This window comes from Thunnus thynnus, chromosome 1 (genome assembly GCF_963924715.1).
Source record: "Thunnus thynnus chromosome 1, fThuThy2.1, whole genome shotgun sequence".
Lineage (NCBI taxonomy): Eukaryota > Metazoa > Chordata > Actinopteri > Scombriformes > Scombridae > Thunnus > Thunnus thynnus.
In genome coordinates this window covers 34,242,570-34,268,975 of record NC_089517.1, presented here as the reverse complement: position 1 = coordinate 34,268,975, position 26,406 = coordinate 34,242,570, and the positions used below count along the sequence as shown (strand labels likewise).

Here is a 26,406-nt window from a genome sequence, read left to right as displayed (position 1 = left end):
CACAGTACATGATGATCCTGCATGGTGTGTATTTAACAGTACAGCTTCCACTGGACAGTAATATCTGTTTTCCTATAAGTGTGAAACCTGAAGCAAATCAGTCACATTTCAAATTTTAATAAATGATCTTAAACTTTGTTGAGTTTTATTCAGTTTACTTTTTGATTAGTCCAGAGTTGTACTGTTCTCAGCCTGACCAATAGTGTAATTATTTTTCAATAAAAATATTTTTCAGTTCTTTTATTACGTTACCCTAGCACACACTTGTGTTATTTCTATTTTACAGCACTGCAAAGCGTCTTTTAAATGTTTGCTTTGTTCACAGCATTTTTTAACATCGCTAACGAAAGATCTGCACGAATATAGCTGCTGCTATCCCTCTTGTAAAGCATAACACTCATAGGACAATGCTAGGAATCTCTGACATGAATGATTCCTGTGATCTTAGTCATTTGAGTCTATATATGGAAATAAAAGCAAAACACTGGTGAACCTGGAGAACAGATGTAAAAACACCATACTGTATGAACTTATCTGCTGCCTCTACTTCCTAGCATGACAATAAATTAATATACATTAGAAACACATCAACAGTGAAATGATGCATGTCATTAACAAATATACGTTTCATACATATAATTTCAATGTCACACAGTAATGAGTTCATGTCATGGAGTCTTCTTTCTATCTGATCTATGGAGAATAAAACTAAATACAGGCATTTGGTGTATGACAAATGAGTCTTCCCTTAAGAAGAGTGGAAAAGGATTGAATGCATCACGAAAACCTTCTAAGCCATGTTGCTGGGAAACAGAAGGTGGATTAACCACACACACTTCAATCAATTAATCATCATTTTTCAAGCAAAAATTTCAAACATTTGATGGCTCAAGCTTCTCTTATGTGAGGATTTGCTGCCTTTCACTGCTTGTATACCATTTTAACGGAAAGATCTTTTAGACTTAGTCTTAGTTAGTTGGACAAAAAGAGACAAATAAGGATGTCTCCATTGGCTCTGGGAAACTATGATGGGTATTTTTTTCTCCGCAGTTTCTTCATATTTCACTAAACAATTAATCAATTGACAAAATATTTAGCAGTTTAATAAAATTATTAATATACTCCTTGAAATGCAGGTGAATTACAGGGGTTTCCTGTAGGCTACATTACCTGTCTCCTTGGAAGAGGTAGGTGTAGCCGGATGGCTCCCACCAGATGGCTGTGTCTATCCGGTCGTAGGGAATCTCTTGGCCATAATCGACTAGCTCCAGCGGATAGCCTGGTTCCAGGTTAGCTTCCCGGAAAACCCAGAATCTGTGTCCTAAAAAGAAAAGAGCAGAGAGGAGAGGAAAGAATTGTTAACGATCTTCACGGTGCATACACTGGGACATTCCCTTTCCACTCCCACTCATAACCCTTGTGGACTCTGGAAAATGTTAACAAACACACAATCATACTGTATTTGACACGTACTCTGACAGGCGCAGACATGCTCGAGCACAGGCATTTAATTTGTTGGCGCAGAGTTTGCAAAATAATTGAAATGGAATGAGGAATAATAAGACAACAATAAGAACAATCATAGAAACCACACCAGCATTTACACACACTTATAAATTATATGAATGCAATAATGATTTGTTGGCAAGCAATCAAAAAGCACAGCAGAAGCGAGTACGACATCATTGACTAAGGAGTTTGGGTTTGGCTTGTAATTATCCATTAGGAGCGGCTTGTCTTATGTCGGGCTAAAGCAGATTTCTCGCTAAAGGGAAGGTTTTATTGTTTTTCACTGTGTCAGACAGGGGGACTCCGTTCCTCCTGGCATCATTACATCGCTCCTCTTGGCTTCAATCCATCTTTCCCTCCCTCTATGCACCCACCCATCCACCTCCGGCCCCTTGCTCCTCGTTTAAAATGAAAGCTCTACACTCAGCATCTGGAGAGAGCAAGAAGTTGACGCAATGCTTCCCAGGGTTCCTGCTGTGTGGAGTCCTGATGTAAAATCCCATGACTTATTCCATGACTTTCATCAAAGCGCTTCAGTGACCTAAAGATTTGATTCCTTCCTGCTGTGTAACAGTTGTTTTTCTTAAGGGATTTAAATTACTGTTGGGCTTGTTTTGGTTAAAAACAGCTGTGCAACCTTTGTGTAAAACAAAAAAAAAAAAAAAAAAGAAGTGGATAAGATTGTAAAATGATGAGTTATATTTTGTAAGTCATGATTTCCTTTCAAAATCAATGACATTCCAGATATTTGATGTCAAACACAAACCTCCATCTGTGCTTCCATTCATCCTTCTATCTGTTTATATCCTCACTAATTCTATTCCCTGATGGCGTTTGCTAAAAATTAGTTTTAAAACCTAATTTTAAGGCTTCACACAAGACCTCTCTTGATACATAGCAGGCAGAGTCCAAACAAGCTGAACTCGGTAGTCCAAACGTGCAAGAATTGAAAAACAGAAGTGAAGTCAGTTTGCGACTGAGCCAGCAGTGTTCTTGCTGACAGCTCCGTTTCAAACACAACTGTACACCTGTTAATCTCACTGTAATGTGAAATCTAATACCTCTGTTTGGTTTAACATATACAGTATCATTATTAGTTTTTATTGAAGCTTGCTGATGTAAGACTGACCCTGACCATGGACGTTGACCAGCTGGTCATCTTGAGCTGCCGAGTCAATATTTGGTGTAAAGGTCACTCCACAAAAGGAAACACCACGTTCAGAACGGGAGGGAGCGGGGAGTGACGTTAATGACTTCCTCCTTAGGAAAGTGTAAACTCAGAGCCTTCGGGTGGATGCTGAGGTGGGGGGGGGGGGGGGGGGGGGGGGGGTTATGAGATGCTATACGAACAGCTGCAGCATAGCTTTCTGGTGAAGTATACGCTGTTATTGAAAGGGTGTGTTGGATATAATATATGTTTCAGTGAGAAGAGTTTGTGTTGAAGTGGACTCGATTTGACTCAAACGGAGATTGAGAAAGTACTGCTGTCTTCACGCTGACGCAAAGTCATGTCGTTGACAGATCTGATTGGCGCATTTAAATGGATATCCTACTCTTGTGTTCGTCTCCCCTTTTCTTGTGTTCTCAGGTCCGCCTCCTCTTCCTTTCATCCTTCTTTCCTTCTTTCTCTCTCTCTCAATCTATGCTGTTGGCTTGCTGCCAAGTGTCACACTGAGAGTCTTGCCGATGACGTCATCCTCCTCCTCCTCGTCAACAGCTGCCCTGAAGCCTGTAGCTCCGACTCAAGCCGCCTTAAAGGCTGAGTTCTTTCTTTTTCATTCAGCAACTTCATCCATCAGTGTAAAAGACAAGCTTATTCATAAATGGTTATAAAGTGAACTGCTCAAAGTGGCCTGACTCATCTTATCATTTTATTTCTTCCCTATTTGGATAAAATAACAGAAGTAAATACTACCCCAATTCTGGAGAAATTGAAAAATATGTTTGAAAGATAGAAAAGCCTCAGATGGATATTTTTTCTTTGGGGAAAAATATCTGCCATAAAAATGATGGCCATCCCAAAATGATTCTGTGTGTTAAGTTTCCAATTGCAACGCCCGATAATCTATACAATCAAGTTAAATAACTTATAACCAATTTTATAAGGAAGAGGAGAAAAGCACAAACAAAGGAGGGTTTATCCTGTCAAGTATCCAGTTGTATCACTGGGCTGTCACTCTACATGCATTTCTGAAGACAGTTAGATTTAGTCAACCTAAATCATCTTGGGTCAGTATTGAACAGCAATCTGTAACAGCCATCAGTTAAAACATTGCTAACACTCAGTACTCTACACATCCAGCACAATATATTACCATTTGAATCTGTTGTTTTTATTGCTTCTCTATTTATTGAGTCTTTAATTAGAGGACATGGGCTGCTATATTCTCTCATATTTTATGTTATCTATTTAGGCTTTATTTATTTTATATAAAAACATGCTTTTCCTTAAGTATTTTTAATTCATTTACTTAATTGCAGTTTTTTAGCATAGCACTGGTCTTCTTACTGCTGCTTTTTATTGAGTTTTTAATTGTCCTTACGTGTTTCTAGGTATGTTAGTATATTTTTCATTTTCATTCTACTGTATTTTAATTTCTATATGGATATGGTTGGAATGACAAATACATTTGAAACTTGAAACCTGAACTTGAAACTTGGTGAGGAGTGCAGTTATTGCTTTTAGGAATCAGGTAAAATAACTACCCAAAGCCTCAACAAAAAATATCTATAATGAAGTTATAAAAAAAAAACATCATCTGATTTTCCAGCTCTGGAAAGGACTAAGATGTGCGATAACAAATGATGAATGGAACGAGGTCTGGAGAATAGCTCGCCCTATCTCCAAGAATGTCTCACTGAAACTAACTCAACTCAAAACCTTACACAGGTATCACTGGACTCCCGGTAGGTTGTGGAGGGTGAGGTTAGGACCAGATAGCACTTTCTGGAAATGTTTATCTAATAAAGGGTCAAATAGCTAAACTTAAGTAATTTACATGAATAATGGCTGTCTAGATAAGTATAACAGAATGTCCTGAAGACTACAGATGGCAAAGTTACCAAATGAAAGAGTTGCATTTTTAAAAAACATGTGTCTGTCCATTTGCTACAGTAAGGTAGTAAGTTTATGACCTGCAGAGACTAACTCCCTATGTATTCTTTCTTCCTAAATTAGACTAAATTAGAAATTAATTAGATACTTATTTTATCTATTTATTTTTTTCTTTGTTGTTGTTTTATGATGTTTTTTTTGGTTACCTCTGTTGTTTGCTTGCTAGTTCATTTGCTGGCTCTTTGGAATTGTCTGCATGCTTGTCTGTATAAGTTACAAACTATTACTCTGCTGTCTGATTTTTGTTTTTATTAGTTAATAAAAAAACATTAAAAAAAACATGCAAGCTCCCAAAAAGTCTCAATAAAAAGAAAAAGTGAAATACAAGCTGCTTTCAGTAAATCAATAGTATAATTCATGAGATGTGCTAGAAGAGATTCACACTTCGCGTGTAGAATACATCATGTAGCACTGCTTTAAGGGAGGTGCAGGTATGTAGAGTATATCTTCTTCATCTGCAGAAGATGAAAAAGCCCCAGAGTGTGTTTAACTGTTATAATATGACAGCATTAAGAGATAACAGTTTAAAATGAGTGTGGAGCGATACAGCTGTATTTAGGTTGTAAAGGAGAAACCAGCTGGTGCATGGTTTTCTACTCAGTAGAATGCTGAAGGGTATATTTATTATCCATATACTTGTGATATGAACCCTGCACTGCATCAGATAAAATACAATATCTTATCTATAAAGAAGAAAAGATACAAATACTTTTACCTTGAAAGGCTGACGTGCTGCTACATACAAATGTAGGACAGACTGACTTATGATAAAACCTGGATGTTGTGTTACACTACAGCATCCAATGAATCCATCTATGATTGTATATTGGCATGGTAGAATAAACACCGCTGCTTCACTGGAAACTGAATCCAAACACTGGTGTTGTTTGTCATTGTTACTACTAAAACACAGCAGTGTTGTCACACAAAGTTTGTATGTTACTTTCTTGCACGTTGTACGGCAGCTAGTACCTTAATTTCCAAATTGGGAATATTATCAAAGGCTGTTGACGGCTAATAATTCCAGAAGAAGACTGTTTGCAGCAGTACTTCTTTATTGACCTGATTGGAGGATGGATGGACTCATCACATGAGAGTTGTGTGCTGAGGATCATGCATCCATCAGTGTGTGAGATGTGAGTGTTTGCTGCATACCTTTAAAGAAGACGAACCTGCCGTCGTGTCTCTCATAGGCAGCATCTATGTCTCCAGGCAGCCCCCTCCAGAAGTGACCGATGGGCATTGGGTAGTTATCCAGAACCCTATTCCTGCGGACCCTCCAGAACCAACGGCCCTGAGGGGAAGAAATTAAGAAGTGTGTTTGTGTGTGCATCATTTCTTATCCTCAGTTAAACTCTACAGCTTAAAAAAACCCCCAAGAGTAAAAGTTTTTCTTTCTTTCTATCATTTTTAATTCCTGGCTGAAATAAATCCAAAAGAAAATCAATTTCAAAAATCAGCTGATAAATTTAAGGGATCTCAAACAGAAGAACAGCTGACGGTTGGGATACACAGACAGCTGATCTATGAATATTATATTAGCACTATATATTAGCAGTTTTTATCAGTCCACGACATAGCACTGTTGTAAAGCTCGGTGGTTATTATGCCAAGCAAACTCAGCTCTGCAGGATAACTAGACCAGAACGTACAATAAACTAACAATAGCTGAACACTAGCAGTCTAATAATAGTCAGTCTCCACTCTGCTGGCTTTATCACGTCTCATTATTGCACTCTCTCTGTTCATCATAGCAAGATAACTTTTATAAAGAACTGTTCAGGTGATTTAACTGTCGAGCCGGCAGCACAAAACAAGTCACCGGTAGCACATTTTAAGCACGGACAGAAACTTGTAGTGAACATTCATACAACTGTGTATATGCTGTGCACACAAGCCAGGGGACAGATTTACACCAGAAGCCCTCAGACTCATTCATAAGTGGTGAGTCAGTAGCCCTGCCTGTCCTGGATAATGTAACGGTAAAATGCTCAGAGCTGCTTCTTTCTGGCAAGCACACCTAGATTTGTCCTTCACGCAGGACACACTGGCAGACAGGACGGCGCGGCACAGCACAGAATGGAACAGAACGGAGAGCTGGGAGTAACGGAACAGGGCCGACCTGGGCAGACTACTTGCTCCTCGATTTGTGTGGTCTGATGGCTCATTGCATTGACCAGATTAAGACTGAATTGACCATATTAGTCCTCAGCACAACAGACCAGATCTCGATGTGGGAGTTTCAATATTGAAAGCAGCTCAGTGTGCACTGCTGGCTGTCTTTATGTCCAACTCTCTGCTGTGAAGAAATAGCAGAAGTGAATAATAGAAAGTAGCAATTTCCCTTCAGAATGACAGGCCCCTTTCTTCTTCTAATGGACAGGACTCTGTGGAGAAGGAAGCGTACTAATGATGTGCTACAGATTACTCCCACTCATAAAGTACAAGTAAGTGATTTTTGCCCATGCAGAGTAATAACAGAGAAGAACTATGGCTACAATATCTGATCAGTGGAGGCATCATTTTCAAATTGACAAGAGCACATCAGAATATGAACAGCACAGTCAGAATTTAATACTGAGCAAAGTGCTAAAAGGTGATAAAAATAAATAAATAAAAAACAATTAAATGAGTCAATTCTAGCTGATAACATTTTGAGACAACATAATATCTGAAGTGCATATATCACTTCCCAATCTCAATCCTTTTCTTCCCACACTCAGACCATTAAGACATAAGCGAGACAGAAACATGGCTCTGTGTCGACCAGGCTTCTGATTGGCCTTGCCTGTAATGACATTTACACAAGATAATCACAATTTAAATTGCCATCACCATATGGGTCAGGTCAGAGAGATCGCAATTGCATATTTTCCCCAGACCTATGTAATAGCTGTTGGTAGGGGAAGACAAAAAGTTATTTTTGGACACTAATGCTGTCAAGACTGAAATCAGGACTGAGGATGAAACCCAAGAATACAGATATTACTGGCTGAGATGAAACCCAAGAGCACAGATATAACTGCTTGACCATGTGCAGCTCATGTCCAGACAGCTGGATGCCAAATCTTATAACTAGTGGTCAGAGTCAGACACACTTCCAGTCCAAGATAGGAGATATTCATAGACTGACTCTATGTCTTTGTAGGGACAGGACTAGTAGACCTTTGATACAGTGCTGTTTCATTTCCATGCCAGAGTTAAGTTTAATGTCTATTGTATTCTATTGTACCACAATAAAATAGATAAGCTAATAAGCTTTATGTAAATATCTGTACAGGGTTTTCATATAGATTGTAATTTTCATCTAAATACTGTTGTGTCAAAAAAGGTTTACTGGGATCCAGTTCAATATGTGGCCGACACTGTTGGATGTCAGTGACTCCCTACTGTAGCAGTCTACTGTCAAATGTCAAAACTTCAGATATCATAACAACATTTCTGGAAGGGAAGCAGAGCTCCATTACAGTAAAGCCTGGGTGTTCTCTGTCCAGCTCGCTCTCATATCTGCAAAGCTCTTTGGTGTTCAACGCTGCCAACACTGGACACCTCTTCTGACCTCTCCCACTGAAACACATCATTGCTTATCTTTGTAGAGCTGCACTATGTATAGACCGTCACTGAACAGATCCAGACCTAGTAGAGAAAACACAGGAGGAAGTGGAGTCCTATTTGCTACTGAAATTATAATTCAAGCTACTTTGCGAAGGGGAATTTTTAATATCAACCCAAGCCGTATTTTACTACTGTCTCCTACACTGCAGCCCACTAACTGCAGTGCAGGTTATGTTTACTGTCTGGTTCTAGAAATAAGATAACATAAGGGCTATATGAACAATTATCAGTCCCCTTTTTTCAACAAATCAATCAATTGTTCCATCAACAAAATGTCAGAAATAATAACAAATGTTGTCACCAAACCCTAAAATTTAAATTTCTTAACTTAATGTTCTCAAGAAATTAAAAAAAAAAATCTAGTTTTTAAGCTAAAACTAGCCTACATATATTTCTTGCATCAGGAACAATAACAGCACCTACACGTTCTGTGAAAATACTTTGCAGATTTATACAATAGCTAAAGGCACAGGGCTGGGTTGCATAATAGCAAAAGGGCTTAAGTATTAAATACATAATAAAACAGCTGACATAGCAACTACAGCCAACAGTAAAATGGTACAAATGACTAGCAAACCCAGCTAATAACTAACTGCTGCTTGCTTCAGCCCATATTTGTGTGGGTCCAGAGGCTCTTTAAGGCCAACACCTGACCACACCACACCCCTTTGAACAATGTTCCATCTCATAAAAAACACCGGCCCTGTTGGTTTACAGTCCACAAGGACCTGATTGAAAACAGATCCCCTGTTGGCCATGCACGTGCCATTTGGCTCCAACTGATTCTCCAGAAAAGAATAAGTAATTTATTGACTTGTCAGGACAGCTCCTCTGCTGAAGGCCAACTGAATTTCCAAGCAGGGACACATAATTAACGATTGTGAAGATAAACATATCTCCTCTAATGTCCTCTGCTCATAACTTAACTCAAGCTAGCAGGCTGTGGCTTCACTTAAAAATATCCCTATTTCCAGATCCTCAGCCCCTTTACCTTGAAAACAAACATCTCTCCTCGGAGCACAGCAACTGTATCAAAGTTGCCTTCACAGATATTGGGTCCATAGTGATCCGGTCTGTCAGTGGTCCTGGGGCGGTCGGGGTGCCGAGGGGGAGTCTGAGGTGGCCTGGGCTCCGGGCGACGGGGTATCACTGTGGGCAAGGCCTGGGTTGGGCCACTGTCTGGTTGACCTGCAGGGAGACATAAACAGAGTGAATGAAACTTATTTAACAACCATATGCATGGTGACAAGATATAGAATTAGATTAATTCATCTTTACATGGGGTTTGTTGACAATAGCAAAACTGGTGGTGACTTAAAATAAAATGCATAAAACCTACTTTTACAAAAAAGTGTACAAATCACACACTCATGTCAGCATTTAACACCCTGCAATGATTATACTTGCTGGATACCAAAAGGGGCATCCAAAAAATACCCAAACATGCTACCATAGATCTGCTGAATGCCCCGCCGGTCGTCCTCAGGTAGCTGGAAGTTCTCAGTCTCCATCCATTGATAAAAGGGAGCCATGATGGCCAGGGGGTTGTTGGAGTGCTCTAAACCCAGGGCGTGGCCAAGCTCATGGACTGCTACCAGGAAGAGGTCATTACCTGTAAAGATATGATGGAGCAAAGAGAAAAGTTAGGGGATAGACAGTTTGGACAATATACTTCTTTTTTGAACACTTTATTTTTTGAGGGGGCTTATCTGTATAGAATGAGAAAGAAAGAATCCACGTTTCCCTCTGCAGGCAGCAGAAAGTCCTTTTTTTATCGATGCAGTGCATGGGTAAGAATGCCTCATCATTGTTCTCTCCCACTTATGATGTCAAAATAAATCTCCAAAGATCAGACCCATAAATCACAGATAGGCACGCTAATGATCGCTGATATCAATCAGCATACATGACCAATCAAGGGCTGCTGTTGTCCACTGCCACTGTGACAATTACACATTGACAAGGAAACAACACAGCTGTGACACACTGACCACTGCATCAACTTCCTCTCTGCACAAAAGACTTCTTACAGATTTTTCTTTTTTAGAAAAGTACAAACAAAGAAAACCTGGTTTCGAGTTGACCAACATATTCCTATAGGGGCATCTCTGATGTGGATCCAGCACACAGTAGGGTACTTCCCCTCAGTAAATACCTCTTTGTTGTGCTGCTCTGCTCTGGGTGAACTATGAACTTGCTAGCCATTTTGTCTGGCCTGATGGCACATGCTGATTGGTCAGATTGGTGCCAATGACATAATGCTGTTGGGAGACTGGGACTTGGTGATGTCACTGCTGTGCATGCAGAGGAAAAAGAGATGCTCCGGATGCATGTCCTTGTGCATGTCTTCATTTCCTCTTTGCAGCACACACACACAAACAAACACACACACAGATACACACAATTCATCTCCCCCACCCCCGTCTATAATTTCAGAGTCACATGAATGTCCTCATGGCATGCTAAGCTGCAGCTAACACTCGAGGAGAGAAAACAGCAGAGGGCAAGATAGAGCGCTAGAGATAGCTGAGGAGGAAGAAAGAGAGAGTGTGTGTACTGCAAGTAGATAAAGAGACCTTTGTGAGGTAACCGTGACAACCATTCAGTTTGACAGAGAAAAGCAACGGTAAACTTCAAACGTCTTAGCGAAGTTAGAAGTTCAACCAATGCATCCAATGCTAATTCTGACTCCCCTACACACACATTTAGTCATTCAAATCCTATTTCTGCTCTCTGAAGCTTTGTTCACTTGTTTACCACAATTCACATCTCATTCATCAGCAACGAAGGAGACTCCCAGTGAGGGAAATGCACACTAAAGCAGCACCCTGACAACCAGAATGCACTCTCCAAGTTTGCTCTGCTTTTTTCCAGTGACTTACTCACATTAGTCTCATCTGATCACAAAGAACCACAAAGGTTTCTGACCTTTTAAAGCTACTGGCCGGCAGCATTTCATCCATGTCAGGTGTGTTTGAGGGATTTGTGGATGAAGTGTAAAAGCGTTTTTTTTTGTTAGAGCATCTGTGCACAGTGTGATTAATCACACTGTGCGTCACAAGGTTTACATGAAAAAGTTTAGCCCCATGCAACTGTTATTCACTGAGAAATTTAACTGAGGTCAGAGAAAGGGAAAGCTGCAAAGAATGAAATGGGTGTGTGCTTTTACTGTCTATCGCTGTCATATAATTTTTTTTATGTGTAGCTATTGATTCCTGGGCTAGAGTCTGGTTTTTTTTTAGAACCTTATTTATTCAGGGAAGTTTGAGCAGGAGGAAGCCTCTCTTTAGTAGGAACGCCCTGATCACATTCACACAGTTAAACATTCCCACCTAGAAGCTGCCCAGTACAACCACAGTCTGATCTACTGCCACTGTGCAGTTGCACTGGAGCAGTTGAGGTTAAGAGCCTTGCTCAAGGGCACCTCAGTATCAATAAGGGATTGGTGGTAATGAACCGTCCGGGGATTGATACGACCACCTTCTGGTCACAAGCTTGCTTCTCTAACATTTAAGCCACGACAGTTTGACCTCTGACCTCCATGAGAATGGAGGCCAGAGGTCAGTGCTGATTCTCTTTCATGGTCAAGGATATTTCAGCAGGGCAGAAGTGAAGCTTACTGGGGTTTGAACACGGTTCTTCAAGTTGAGGGACGGCCTTTCTTCTTACTTTATGCAATTCTTTTGTTTCATGTAAGATTAAGGTACAATCTATACTTTTTTAGGCTAAAACAATTATTTGATTAGTTGATTGACAGAAAATGTATTAACAACAGTTTTGATACTTTAAGCAGGTGATCAGGCGAAAGTGCTAATTTTCATCACCCTGGCCTCTGAAAGGTTGTAATGGACATTTTTCACAATTTTTTCTGGCATTTTATAGGAAAAATGATTAATCTTTTAATTGGAAAAATAATAGACAGATGTATCAATAATGAAAATTACTGCCTGTTCATTCAGGCTACAAGTAAATGAACAATGGTAGTTCTGTAAGAACTATTCCGCAATAAACAGGACCGTAAACATTTCATTAAAAATCTATAATGGACTTTTCCTTATTTCATTTATATAATTAAAAAAGGCATTCTTTAGCATATTCTGTGCTTTCCCTCCACCAGCTGCTGGATCAGTCTCCATAGGTTTACTTGCCTTAAAAGAAGACAAATTCCAAATTTTCCCAACAGCGTAGAGCATTTAAGCAACTGCACAACTAAGGGCAGCAAAAATGCAGGACTTAAATGAAGGCTACATCTGTGAAAAGTTAGACTAGTTAGACATGTGTCTAACTAAAGCCAGACAAGATTGTAATTTGGTTGCACTTTGCTTTTAAGCAGTGTAAGTAGCGTGGTGCAACAAAGGGACCAGTCTACAGATCTCCCCGAGTGGAACACACTCCCACTTACTGTGGCATTCCACTGTCCCTGTGATCTGTCCTGCAGCACATCCCACACACAGCTGATCACACAGATACAGACACACACACACACACACACAAAGCTCAGCTGTCTGTGTCTGCTGTGTGTATGTAGATAACAGGGCAGGAAAGCCCATTGTCATAAAAAAGCCCTCTGGTCAGTGGGGTGGATTGGTGCACAGCGAGAAGAGGAACTATGAAGAGTCTTAAAAAAGAAGATCTCTTCTTAATCCTGTCTTCTGCACATTGTTAGTTTAGTGCTAGAGATTGGGGTTAAAAGCTGTAATTGGGCTCAGGGTTTTAATTAGAAGGAAGCCGTCAAATGTGTGTATGCTTGTGTGTGTGTGTGTCCAGTGCAGCATGTATGCACCATGGTGTAAGTACACTGATCACAGAGTCCATAGATTAGTGTGTCAGTACAAGGTCTTAGCTGTGTAATGGTGAGTACATTTTAGAACCATAAGGAGAAGCAGTTGGGGTAAAAACTGTGTGATGTCACAAAGTGTCGACTTTGAACTTTTACAGAGGTAAGTGGAGTAGTGGAGCCATGCCAACTCTGGTTAGGTGTGTACTAAAGCGATGGGGACAGCTGTTTGCAATCTGTTATATAGATCAATTAAAACCTCAACAACATGACATAACTTCAGTGCTGCCAACTGCTCATCAGCTGAACATTCACAGAAACAATCAAGGACTTTATATAGACTCAAAGCTTCATTTCCACCTGAAAAATGAGCAGCGGACTCCCTCTCGACATCTGAGCCGTCTGTGTGGCTGCACACACATAAACACAGACACACCAACTCAACTTGTGCTGCAAAACATCCACCCATCTGAAGCCACAATAGACTCTGAACTTGTTTAAAAAGATCTAAAAAACCCTCTCCTAGGAAGGTGTTAGCTTTAGATTATTCTGCTCGCAACATAGCTTTCTTCCCTGTTCCCGGTTGATTTTTGTTATGTTTCTAAATGGCATTTAGTTGCCTCTCATAAAAATTACGTCTGTCTCTAAAACACACAATGAAGTACACATTCCAAATTATACCAGCAACAACAATCCCCTTCCTACCTTGTAAATTCTGGTTTCCTATGGTCCACGGTTCATCTGAGTCAAAGTGTGTGTCCCCACCCATTCCAGGTCCAGGGAAGTAGGCATGGGCTAGGAACCCCCCCTCCCCATCAAAAGGAGAGCTGTCTCCATGAAAACCCGAGGCAAAGAAGATCATGATGTCAGGCTCCTTGCGGCGTCCATATTTGATCTCCTGGTAGGGGATTTCGTCAAAGGTCAATGGGGTGACACTCTCCCAGACTTTAAAGGCCCGCCGGATGGCCTCGTATGAATTATACTCTCCAATCTTAGGCGTGTAGTTCTGGATACTATGGGAACAAAAAGAACAATAGTTATAAAATGTGTAAGCAATTCAAAGTCTTTGGAAGATAACAGCACTTATATCTTAGTTCCAAAATTGTTTTGGGTTGAGCCAAATTGACACGTTTATCAGACCAGAGCCGAGCATGTATATCAAGTTTTGTACATAATATGAGTATTTAGAATTAATTCAGGTCACAACATGATGTTTTAAAGTAGCCACAAACAACAAAATAACACTCAGTCCATTCGTGGCACACTCGATTTCTTTTTTATCACCTGTACGTGAGGTGGCCTTTGTTCCATTTATGTCCGGTTAGGGCGTAGCGTTTCCGCCGCACGTTGGTTTTGATCTGGCCTCCAAACTTGTCAGGCACACCGCAGCGGGGTCTCCTCATGGCTCTGCAGGAATTGAAAGAGGAAGTGGGATGAGTGCGTGTTGCAAGGAAGGAATACCCACGAGAAGAGATGAAGGAAAGCATGACGATAAAAACTCCTACTTTCTCCTCTTGATGTTGTTGTGTACTTTTTTTTGTTCTTTAACTTAAAGAATACCCGTGAGCCGCCTAGTGCAGCCAGGCCACTGAGCATCTTCACAGGAGCAACATGCCTTGCTCAATGACAGTTGAACTAATCCTCATCCTTTCTCTGAGGTGTAAGTCTAAACGTATAGAAATGTCAAACTTAAATCTTGCTCACGTGATGGTTTGTGAGTCCATCTGTCCAGTGACCTCCAGGCCGTAGAACCGCTGCATGTCACTGACGGCATTGGACAGGATCTGAGCTGATCGCATGGTTGACATCTGTCTGTTGGCCTGGGGCAGGTAACCGTACATCCTCAGCCATGACTGGAGACACAAAGGAGGAAAAACATAAAGGAAGATGAATGAAGAACAAGTAGCATATGTTTGTACAATGTGAAGTGAAGGAGTATAGTAAGTGTACAGTAGGAAAACAAAGCTCATTAGGTTAATTGACGAAATGAAAATTTACGATAAAAGCCTTTAATCAAAGCCGGCAAACGAGAACATTTTGATATAATCAAGAAGCAAATTATGACAGAAACAGATATTTTATGAGCATACAGGCAATTTGTGCCGTGTACATCAGATAACAATGAACTGAAGCCAATAAACTGACATGACAGAGATACTCATATTTATTATTTGATCTCGAAGAAGAGGAATGTTGCATCTGCTGTTTTACAGAAATGTTTTGTTTTCAAGAAAAGAAAGAAACTATATTATAAGATAATCATTTGTTTTGTGGCGTTTTTTTGTGTTATTTTATTTTGCAGAATACAGGCACATGTTGCAGGTCCAGACATCAACCCATTTTCTCTACCAGCTTATTAAAGTTGGGACAGGACACACACTAGACAGGTTGGCAGTCTCTCAAACGGGTTAAACATGACGTTTTTGCACTGGATGAATTCTCATGCTTAAAATTAATTATTATAAATACAGACACATTAAATTTCTATTAGAGGAAATGTATACTACCGCTGCTTTGGGTTGCATGTAATGTTTTGTACATACAGTGAAAGGGAGGAGATCAGTACACTGTCAGGCCAGCTGTATCTGACTGTATCTGTGGGAGTGTGTAACAGGGAGGGCTGGTGGGGGTGGAGGTTAATGACAGACTTGAGGGAGAAAACGTGATACTTGACCCAATCACAGATGACGCAAAGTCTATCCCACCTGTTATATAGAAACCTAATATCACATGCACACACGCGCACACACACACAGGCACGCTTACATAGTGGGTTGTCTGAGATACTGGATATGCCTACACATGGATACACTCCTTATGGTGGTGCAGGGAATGTAAAAAGTGTGTGTGTGTGTGTGTGTGTGTGTGTGCATATAAGCGTGTCAGCGTCTGTGTGTGCAGCAGTTTACGCCCATCTTTCACAATGTGAAATACTTCTGATAAAGCTCTGTATTTACTCAACCACTCCTTTTAAAACCATGAAAACAAACCCAGCTCTCTCTGTCTTTTCTCTCCCCCAAACGTACATTCTATAAATATGAAACACTGTATATTATAAGAGCTGTAGTCACATATCTGTATGTGCTGCCCACAAAATTGGTTAAGTGTAGCCGGTAACCCGCCCCCACAATGTCCCCACAGCCCAATGAAAACAAATTGCAAAGCCGTGATTTACTCTGTTGACACTCTGCCTGGGCGTCCTGCACTTGCTACAGAACTGTAAAATGACTGCATGTAACAAAAAGGTCAGATATGTGGACCTCCTCTGATGAAAGGAGTTGATATAAGGGCGGCAAGTGGCGATCATCATCGTTTAATCTGTTGATTATTTTCTCAGTTAATCGATTAGTTGTTTGGTCTGTAAAATTGAGATGATGATGTCTTCAAATGTTCTGACCGACAGTCCACAACACAAAGATATTCAGTTTACTGTCATAGAGGACTGAAGAAACCAGAGAATATTCACATTTAAGAGGCTGGGATCAGAGAATTCCAGCTTCTCTGACTTTTTTTTCTTAAAAAATGACTCAAAACAATGAATCAATTATCAAAATATTATCAGCACCGAGCAACAGACATTAAAATAAAAGAACAGTTGGTCGTATCAAACTTTAAAGTAACTTTAACTCGGTGAACTCTTTGCTTCCCCACACTTCCTGACTGACAAAAAAAACTATATTCTGCCTGTGTGTCCTTCTTCCACCATTAGGCCAATCCTGACAGAGCTGCTGTGATTAATTATGAAGCGAACGCACAATGCCTGATCGATCAATCACTGTCTATCGCTGAGCTGAGTCTGACAGATCCTGATGGCACCTCATCATTTAGTAGATGACTACTGTCACCCATTAAATGTATGGCCTTTGTTGTGTGAATTAGTGCCTCTGCTCTTTTCTCCTGAAGGTTAAAAGTTTATATCCTAAAAATGCGTTGACAGCAGTAGAATGCTGCAGGAAAAATCAAGCTGTTCTATATGTTCATTAGCCAAAATATGTTTGTTACATGTTACATATTCATAAAAATATATTTTTTTAAATATAGTGATATTTATGCAGAATGATTCAGAGTGATAGTACATGCACGTCAACGGTGCAGTGCAGTGAGTCAAACCCAGTTCGCACCTGAGGCCTCGTGTCTTTATCGTCTATCCACTGGCCATCAGGAGGTCAAGGATGAAAAGCAGAAGTTTTGGAGCCTGCAGGCTGTGGAGCACTTGGCCTGAGGAGCTCAAACCTTTAAAACCTGTTTCACCTCTGTGTCACTACCCCAAACACATTTGTACAGAAAAGCTGCTACAGTAAGAGGTGAGGTTTATAGGTCTTTTGTTCCAGCACTTTTTTTTTTCTATTTTTCTATCATTTCTATTGTTATTTACACCTTTTATTTTATTTTGTATAGAACTGCAAAAAGAAGAATACCACTCAATGCTGTTTTCTTTCATTATTTCCTTTCTCTTTCTTATCTTCTGTTTCTGGCAGTGGTTGCACTGGCTGTAGCAGTTTTGTGTGTATCTGTATCTCTGTGTGTGTGTGTGTGTGTGTGTGTGTGTGTGTAGGAGCAGGAAGAGGCAGAGTGAAGGCTGAACTGGACATGACCCTGACCCACCTCTGCCTTTAGATAAGGAGGCTTCAAACACGTTGACACACAATCAAATACACACACACACTCAAGCACAAATATGCACTTCCTGAAACTATCTTAACTTTGTCCTATTCTCTCCCTCTGTTGCACGCACACGCACACGCACACACACACACACACACACACACAAAACACAGTTGAGGAACAGATGGCAGTGTTCACAAAACACTCCTTTCATCTCTTTCAAGTGACTTCAGCTTACATTGGCTTCACTGTTACACAATACCGTAACTGCTGCTTTACTGAGGAGTTTTAAAAGCATCGATGTGATTTCCTTAGAACGACCGCCTCTGCATTCAACTGTTCTGTCAAAAACTGAAATGCAAATCATAATAAGTTAGTTTCCACTCGATGGGTTGAAGAAAATCAATTTCCTTAAATGACAAAAAAACATGTTCACAAGAGACAACAAATCTTTCAAGAACTGATTAGTGATGGGCAGTATTGATTTTCCTCTCATGTCGGCTAATGTTGCTCATATTTCATACTGTCTGGAGATAAAAAAACAAAAAACAAAGAAATGCTACTAATGGTCATCTAACCACAACACTGACACTGTGGGTATCTACAATTACAATTCATATCTGAATTTCAATAATAATAAAAAAAAGCTATTATTATGTGCAATCTCCAACATACATCTCCTCACATTCCAGCCATTTCCTCACTAGTCGTTGCTGCAGTGATGGGACTTTATGAAAAAGGGAAATGCCTTCCTGTCTGTTGATGTTTGTATCTTTGTGTGGTCTATGGGTGTGTGTATCTTACAAACTCTTTCTCTGTCCCATCCCAGCAAGTATTTACAGCAGGCTGTAGTTGGGTACAAGGACAGAGCTGCAGTGCTGTTTGGAAGATCTATGGAGGCATATGAACCCCTGCCACCCCTCACCCCCCATCCTCTAAAATGGTAAAGTGCTTCAGTCTGGCCGCTCACCTTCCCTCATCAGCTGGGCTGAATACAAAATAAGTCTTAGACAACAGGAGGAATAGGGGAAGGCTTGTTTGTGTGTGTGTGTGTGTGTGTGTGTTAGTGTACGCTAGACCTCTTCTATTAAATGGTCTTTCAGAGAGTCCTTGAGCTTACCTGCCAAAACCAGACCCAGCAATATACAAGGAGTTGTAAAACCTGCCAGGAGTGTGAGTGTGTGTGAGTGTGAGTGTGTGTGTGTGACTCCACCACAATGTCAGCCAAGATACTAACAGAGCTTTTATTCCGAGGCTTGGTCTGCTGCCATCTCTTACCCCCCCGCCCCCCTAAAGTCCTACCAAGAGGATGGATGAGTAAATGGAGGAGCGAGAGAGCAAGAGAGACGGACAGAGAGGAGGAAGGGAAGAATTTAATGTCTTCAATTTGAACGTTTTATAACGTATATGGTGCGGTTAGAGTCAAAAAGATTAGAAGTGTCTCTTTTTTTTTTTTTTTTTTTTTTGCATGTGAGACAATAATCCACACACATGATAGCCAATCACAGGGGAGCAAGGGGGGAAGCGGCTGGAATGTGAAGAGACGGCACGTTGCAGATTACATGGATACAAAGAGGATATGGATTGAGGAAGTTGTCTAGTTATGTGCTGCAATAAGCCACTTATTATCCCACCCCTCACCACTTTTACTCCGCTTTAGCCACAAGTAGCTGTTGCGGACTCTTTGCTTTGTCCCCGCACAACCTGTCTCTTATCGTGTGTCTTTCTGTGCTCTCTCATCCTCTTTTGCTCATATTCGCAAGTTTTTTTCTCACAAGCTCTCACAGCTCCCTCTCTCTAGACAAGAGGGTCCATTGTATTTCCTAAGATGCCTCCGAGTCCCAGGCCCAGCATGCCTGTGTGTACAGTGTGTGTGTGTGTGTGTCCCAGTTAGAGAACAGCTGTCACATTCAGCCATCACATGCTGCACAGCTGAGGCTGGCCGCTACCGTCCCCGTCAACTTTCTCTCGCCATCTTTGTCTTTTCTTTCCATCTCTCATATATAACTCCATCATATTTTTTTCTTCTGGTGGTTGCTGTGACATTTCTCTTTTTCAATCTAAATCTCTCAGATTCTTGTCACACACACACACACACACACACACACACGTAGATAATCCCTCTCTTTCCCCTCATTCTTCTAACCTCCCACTTCATCATTTTTGTCCAGACAGAGTAGGAGTTGAAGTCTCAGAGTTGTCTCAGCCAAGTCAAACTCTACAGTAGATGTATTTAATGTAGTTCCAACACTTTATGGATTTGTTTAACAGATGCATGGTCCTTTGATATGTTGATTTTGTTGATCAAGACTCACTCTGTCCTCCTCTGCCTGTCCTCCACCTTCAAGAAATAGACTTTATGTGCTATTTTCTGCTCACACATGAATGTTTCTTCAATCCCTGTTCAGACTGTGCAATGTGCTTTTTGAAAAACGTCATCATCCACACAGATATGACTGACTGTGACTTCATAAAAGCAGCGTTTCATTCCCCTGTCGTTAAGTTTAGTTGTCAGTTAAGACAGATTAGTGGGCCCATCGACAATCAGGCAGCATGACTAGTCATCAAGTAACACTTAGAGTCTCATTTTAATCTAACGGATATGAGATATTTTAACATAAGCTAACAATGCATACACTTCCTGTCTGTCCTGCCAGTTCACATTAAAATCATATGAACTAGTCAGATGGAGAGCTACAGGCAGACAGGTGCTCGTTATAATTTCCTCCAAGGCAACACAACAACATCAGCATGGAACAAGCATCCTGACCACTGACATTAAAATTTATAGGCCTAAGTGCATATACTCATAAGCATGTAATGAAAAATAAGTGACCAGACGTCCTGAAAAATTCGGGATAGCTCGAATTATGAACAGTTGTCCCGAATCCCGAACCCTGTCCTGTTTGTCACCGAAATTAGACTAAACCCAAGTTTTGCTTAGCGTAGCTGCAGGCAGCCACAGAGGAGTGATCTGAGATGTGCGTCATGCAGACAGATGTGATAGGCACTGATGAAATGAATAAAACAAAATGGATTTTATGTCACTATTTACACACTGTTCCAGACAACACAGTCACTGTGTTTCTTTTTCTTAATGACAGACAGTTGACTCCATGAACAAAAATAATACATTTTAGCGTCGAGTTTTGATTTTCATAAGTTTTATTGTTCATTAACACGATTCACAAATGGATTGTGGCTGCTACAGCACCATGAATTGCACATCATTTGCAGCGACATTCCCATAAAGTTTGCAGCTGAGTGCAATTTGCCCTTGTTTTGCATCTGTTTGAGTGAGTGGAGCAGTTTACAGTGTTTCAAACTTTTCTCCATATTTCAGCACACAGATTGGTCCATAATGAAAACTGCAGAGAGCCACAAAACCTCAAATTGCATGTATTTAATTAACAGAGATATGCACACACACACAGCTCTCCACAATCACAAACCAACTTTCATGTATTTTGCTTCTGTTAGTTCTCTAGTATTTCACATCTCTAACATTATCTACTGAAATGGCAAATGTCAAAAGTACAGCTTTGAATGTGACTCAGGCAGGTCTGAAGAGTGTTAGATTAATGTCTGAATCTTACAATAATGTTGTTCAGGTATCAGTGAATGTATCAAGGATTTCGAGGAAACATCAGTACTGATGTGCTGTTTGTTGCCCACAGCTGGCTGTGTGTCACAGCTGGCTGCAGCATCACACAGTAGCTGAAACAATAAGTGCGTCTCCAAACTGAGAAAGAGGCTGTGTGCATTTACGCACGCAGCACAGCAGCACAGCAGCACAGCAGCACAGCAGCACAGCAGCACAGCAGCACAGCAGCGGTAACTTCATTAACACCGGATCTGTCAGGATCTGACGGTCATTAATGTTCTGTGTTGTGCTACACATCCACACAGATCAGCTGTTACACACAGATTCCAGGTTTATACAGTGGGATTGTTTGTAATAAAGTAGCCTTTATAGATGAATCCTGAGCTCCATCAGTGCTGTCAGGACATTTTTATTTTTACGTAGCCCAAGCTAAGCCTACCATCCCATACCTACTTGATCCCGCCCCCAATATCTGACTGAAGATTCCCCCCTTGATATCATTCAATATCAATTCAATGTCATTCAAGCCGCACAAGGTTGAAGATTTGAAGAAAGAGAGATAGAGAGAGAGATTGCTTCAGTTACCACCAACTCTCTGAAGATGCTAATAATTTCACTCAAACTGTGTGTAGCTATTAGCGCTGGTCTCTGTGAATTGGACAGTTTTTGCAATGAGGCTCATCTGCTATTCGCACCAAACGTGCAAATAGCAAAGGAGCACTGAGATGCTATTTGCTTGGCAGCGTAGTTTGTGGTGCACTTCACCCTTTGCGGGAGCTTTGTGAATTACACGGTTTATTTTTGTCTAATTTGTGCAGGTTTAGCAGCCACAATAGCTGCGCAATCCTTTTGTGAATCCACCCCTGACAGTAATGTACTGTAGACCACACCCACTATGGTCACATGACCACGCCCACCCATCCCAACTCCCCTGTCCTGAATTTTACCCATTCTCACCTGGTCACCTCAGTGAAAACTGATGCAGCTTCTAAATAAAAGCAGTCCTACAACTATCACACTGTTTCAATCATTTAACTTTTAATGATCGTCTACTTGTTATAATGAAACATTCATGCACTTTAAAATGACAGGTTTTCAAGAGGACAGTCCCTTGCGCCTGTGAAAACGCTTTGTAATATGTTGATGTTATTAAGTAAATAGCTCTCCAGTAAAATAAACACAGAGGGAGACAAAAAATATTTCTTGAAAATCATGGACATTCATTTCTTTGCAACAACATCTTAGATTTTCACCAGAACATCCTGTTAGGGAAGCTGTCAAGCCTTTCTTCTCCAGTCAGTTGTGCAGCCCAAATTTACTTCTGCTTGAACAGTAACCATCAATAAAGTAGGACAGCATTGTGTCCAAGGTGCACAGAAGCACTATATTTTTCGGAGAGATCCTTGTGTGGAGCATTCATATATACACACTAAATGTGACGCTGTCTGTATTTCCGCTCGTTGACTCTGCAGGAAGTGAAGACTGCAGAAGTAGTGATTGAGAGTTTATAACTTTGCTGAAAACTTTAGCCAAAATATGAGATATTTGTGTCTTGTTATGTTTGTGCCGAATAAAACTTGCAAGACTTTTCTTTGTTTGAGCTGATATTCATCTTCTGGCTTTCAGTCAGTTTGTTCCTGACATTTATTCAGTCATTTCTCCGCTGTGGTACCGGATGAACAGTAAGAGACAGTGTTAATTGTTTTATCTTGTGCTTCTACCTAAGCGCTCATGTTCATAACGTCTTTTCTGCGCAGTTGGCGGTCTGAGGGTCGGGTTCGGGCGGTTGATTGATGCATATTTTTGCAGCTCAGGCTCTCATAACGAGTCGGGTGAGTGCAGGTATTAAAAATCTCTGACCCACGCATCACCACTAGACAATGTCATACATGCTACGACGACTTCTTTCATGAGCAGCTCAGCTTTTACGTTTTTGGTTTGGTTTGGTTTTTTTTTGTTTGTTTGTTTTTTTCAACACAAATACCATCATATACTGTATACCCTGGTGAAATGTCAGGAAGGTATGAAAAAAAAGATACCGCCCGAGCCTAAATGCAATTGTTACTCTTTCAGCTGACACACATTTGGCAACAAGTGTTTAGGAATTGCTCATCAGTCCACGCATTGTGTAAACCCTCTGTCTCTTGTCTCAGTAAAACACATTGGCACATGCACACACACTCACACACACACACACACACACACACACACACACACACACACTACAACTATGTTAATACCCCATCAGAATGTGTTGTAACCTGACTGGCAACCAGACCCCCCCCGGTCACTGACTTTGGTAATGCAAGCTCACCTCTAATGACCGGGAGATCTGTGTCTGTCTGTGTCTCTCTCTGTCAAACAACACACAAAAACAGCATCAACAGCTCTACCACTAATCACCTGCTTATTGGTATAAGGTTCGCTCTTATCTCGTTAATTGTCCCACAAAACAAACAAATGTGCTGGATAGAAGCTGGACTGGTGTAACAAGAACAAAAGGGGGCTGGTTCTTGACATTTTGGCACACTTTGGCGTCTCCACACTTAAGTAAACACAGAATAAATGTGTATGAGTGTCCTTGGCGGTTAAGGGGTCAGAGAAAAAAACAACATTTTAAGCATGACAAAGAATAACTGGACAAGAGGAAACACCCAACTGGGCATGTTGATTCTGGTCTGTATTGTGATGATTACTCAAATAAACAAGTTTGATTCCAAATAGTTCATCTAAACAATGGCTCCTGAAGTTAAAATCAGTGAGTATTAGTGTAATGCTTTACTTGTGTGTGTGTCTGTCCATTTACCTACGTTTGGGGGACTGGGTTCCTAGATTATAGCACAGGTATTATTTAAAAAGGTTCCAGAGACCACGAAGGGTCTTTGAGATGGTGTGATGGATGGTGGCCAGAAGAACAAAACATCTTAACTAAAACATGTCCTACTGAAAGAGGTGGTGTGACAGGGGGATGATACATTGTGAATTGTCACAAGAAGATTTTTGGAACCATTGTATGTTTAGATACACCTGCAGTGCAAAAGATCTTGTTTTTATAGACTGTACACCTGCCTGTTAACATACTTTGCTAACCAAATATAACAAACATACAAAATAAAGTAATTGATATGAGTAATATAAAGCAGGTGTTGTACACCGGACAGATTGCCTCAATTCTGATTGGCTGGGTCACGTTTGAAGCTATTGCATAGGTACAGTCATGCCTTCATGTCGGTTAATTAAATTGGCAAACACAAAAATTACCATTCACAACAAAAATTCCCATAGCAGCTATAAACTTAACCATGAGGAATTATATTTCTCACCAGAAGAATAGCATATGAACAGCACTGTTATGTGGTTATTTGAGTTTATCTGACACGAGCAAGGGCTGCGGTACTGTTTGCTTCCACAGTGAACTAACTAACTCCACGTCTTTCAGTCATTTCTGAAGAGTGCAGAGATAAAGTTTAATTTACTTCGATATTTAAGAGTCACTTCTACCCTCTGCTGCTTCTGAGTTGGTTTCTGTCAGTAAGTAAGGAGCAATCTTGTGTATGTTGTTTTTTTTTGTTTTTACCTCTGCGTTGAAAGTGCTATCATCCTCCGCTCCACGAGCCCCGAGCGCGCACAGCCACAGCGCGAGGAGGGTCCGTCTCCAGAGCAACCAGAGGCAGCTGTCCCGCGAGGAGGAGGCCATCATGGTCCGCGGCGTAATACGACGTTATATGTCTTTTTGTGAGTTTTCTCTCGTGCTATTGCTGCTTTACGAGGTAAAAGACCAAATGAAAAGCTGTAATAAAACTAGCTAAATGCGCCTACAACTTGCATCCTGGAAGAGAGAGCTCCATTTTCAGATTTACAGCCAGAGCCCCTTTACAAACAGACCCTCCATAAATGTCGGTGAGTTGTCCTCACTCATATGTGAGCCTGTGGGTCCAAACAGCTTTCCCCTTGTAGTTTTTCTGCTCCGTTGACAGGCCGTCTCACCTACCTATCTTTATGTACTGTGCTCTGTTGTCTGTACCCACCAGAGATAAAATGTCTCATTTAATCAACTTCAAAGTCGCTCCTTAATTAGCCACCTTGAAATTGCACTTTACAACGTTTTCAGCAGTGTCCACTATAAGCATCTACCGCAGAAACCCACTAGTGAACCATTTACTGCTCACATGTTCAAATCCAGTGGATTAATAATCGGCTCTCTGAATAATAATGCCCAATGAAGTGCAGTTAAATTTACCCTGAGAAAGTTACAAACTGCAAACAAATCATAAGCACAAAGTTCACCGCACTTGACCGAGTCCTTCAGCAGTCGCTTCAAGCAGTGTCGTAGCTGAAAGATCGCGACCTCTCTTGTCAAAATTATATTTGACGTTTTTCTTTTTTTTTTTAGCCCTTTAAATCCAGTTTCTCCCTTTTCCCGGCGGAAATCTTCTCGGAAGCCGACACTTAGCTACTTGCGATGGGTCCTGTCCTGAGTCAGTGTCTGTGCGTTGTCTCCCTACCGGAGCAGGACGGACAGTGATCGGCTGTTCGGGTGTTTCGGTGCCTAACGTGGACACATGCTACCGTCAAGTACCACAATGCGGTAAAAGATGTGTTCCGGTCCACACTCAAAATAAAAGGTGAGTTTTCTGATACGTCCTGACTGCAATCAAAACACGGCTAATGACTCAACCAATACACACAGTTGCTTTTCTTCTCCAATCAAAACCTGTGACATGTTCTCCCTCACAACAGTTTCTCTGTGTCCCTCACAAATATCAACAGCACATAAAATCAATCAATCAATTCAATCAATTTTTATTTATATAGCGCCAAATCACAACAAAAGTCATCTCAAGGCACTTTTCTCATAGAGCAGGTCAAGACCGTACTCTTTATAAAAGGCCCAAACAATGTATGTAATATGTTCTACCAGCAATGACAATCCAATCAACCTAAAAATGGCAAAGTCTCTAAAAAAGTCATCTAAAACTCTTAAAAGAGTAAAACTCTGCAAGCTACTAATACATATACATGAATTTCATTTTATTTTGAAGGTACAGTTTCCGGCATAGTCCCTGTGTTCTGACATAAGGAGCTGACCACTACAATGAGGACGGAGCCAGGAGGTGGAAGTGGGGAGGGGAGGAGAAGGAGCAAACATGACCCTCCCCCCCTGTGTTTTATAGCTCCATC

The 26,406-nt window shown here is 40.8% G+C and overlaps 1 protein-coding gene across 1 annotated transcript in view; it reads right to left on the bottom strand.

The window, feature by feature from the left end:
* mmp15b (matrix metallopeptidase 15b) overlaps positions 1-25,841 on the bottom strand; it is a 31,077-nt gene extending 5,236 nt beyond the window's left edge. The window contains exons 1-8 of the mRNA XM_067596218.1: positions 24,803-25,841; positions 14,721-14,869; positions 14,301-14,423; positions 13,722-14,029; positions 9,690-9,851; positions 9,231-9,427; positions 5,780-5,918; positions 1,171-1,321 (exon numbers count right to left, since the gene is read on the bottom strand). Coding sequence (XP_067452319.1) covers positions 1,171-1,321; positions 5,780-5,918; positions 9,231-9,427; positions 9,690-9,851; positions 13,722-14,029; positions 14,301-14,423; positions 14,721-14,869; positions 24,803-24,925 — 1,352 coding nt within the window. The 5' untranslated portion in view covers positions 24,926-25,841. The remainder of the gene's footprint in view (positions 1-1,170; positions 1,322-5,779; positions 5,919-9,230; positions 9,428-9,689; positions 9,852-13,721; positions 14,030-14,300; positions 14,424-14,720; positions 14,870-24,802) is intronic.
* Between the last annotated feature and the right edge of the window lie 565 nt (positions 25,842-26,406).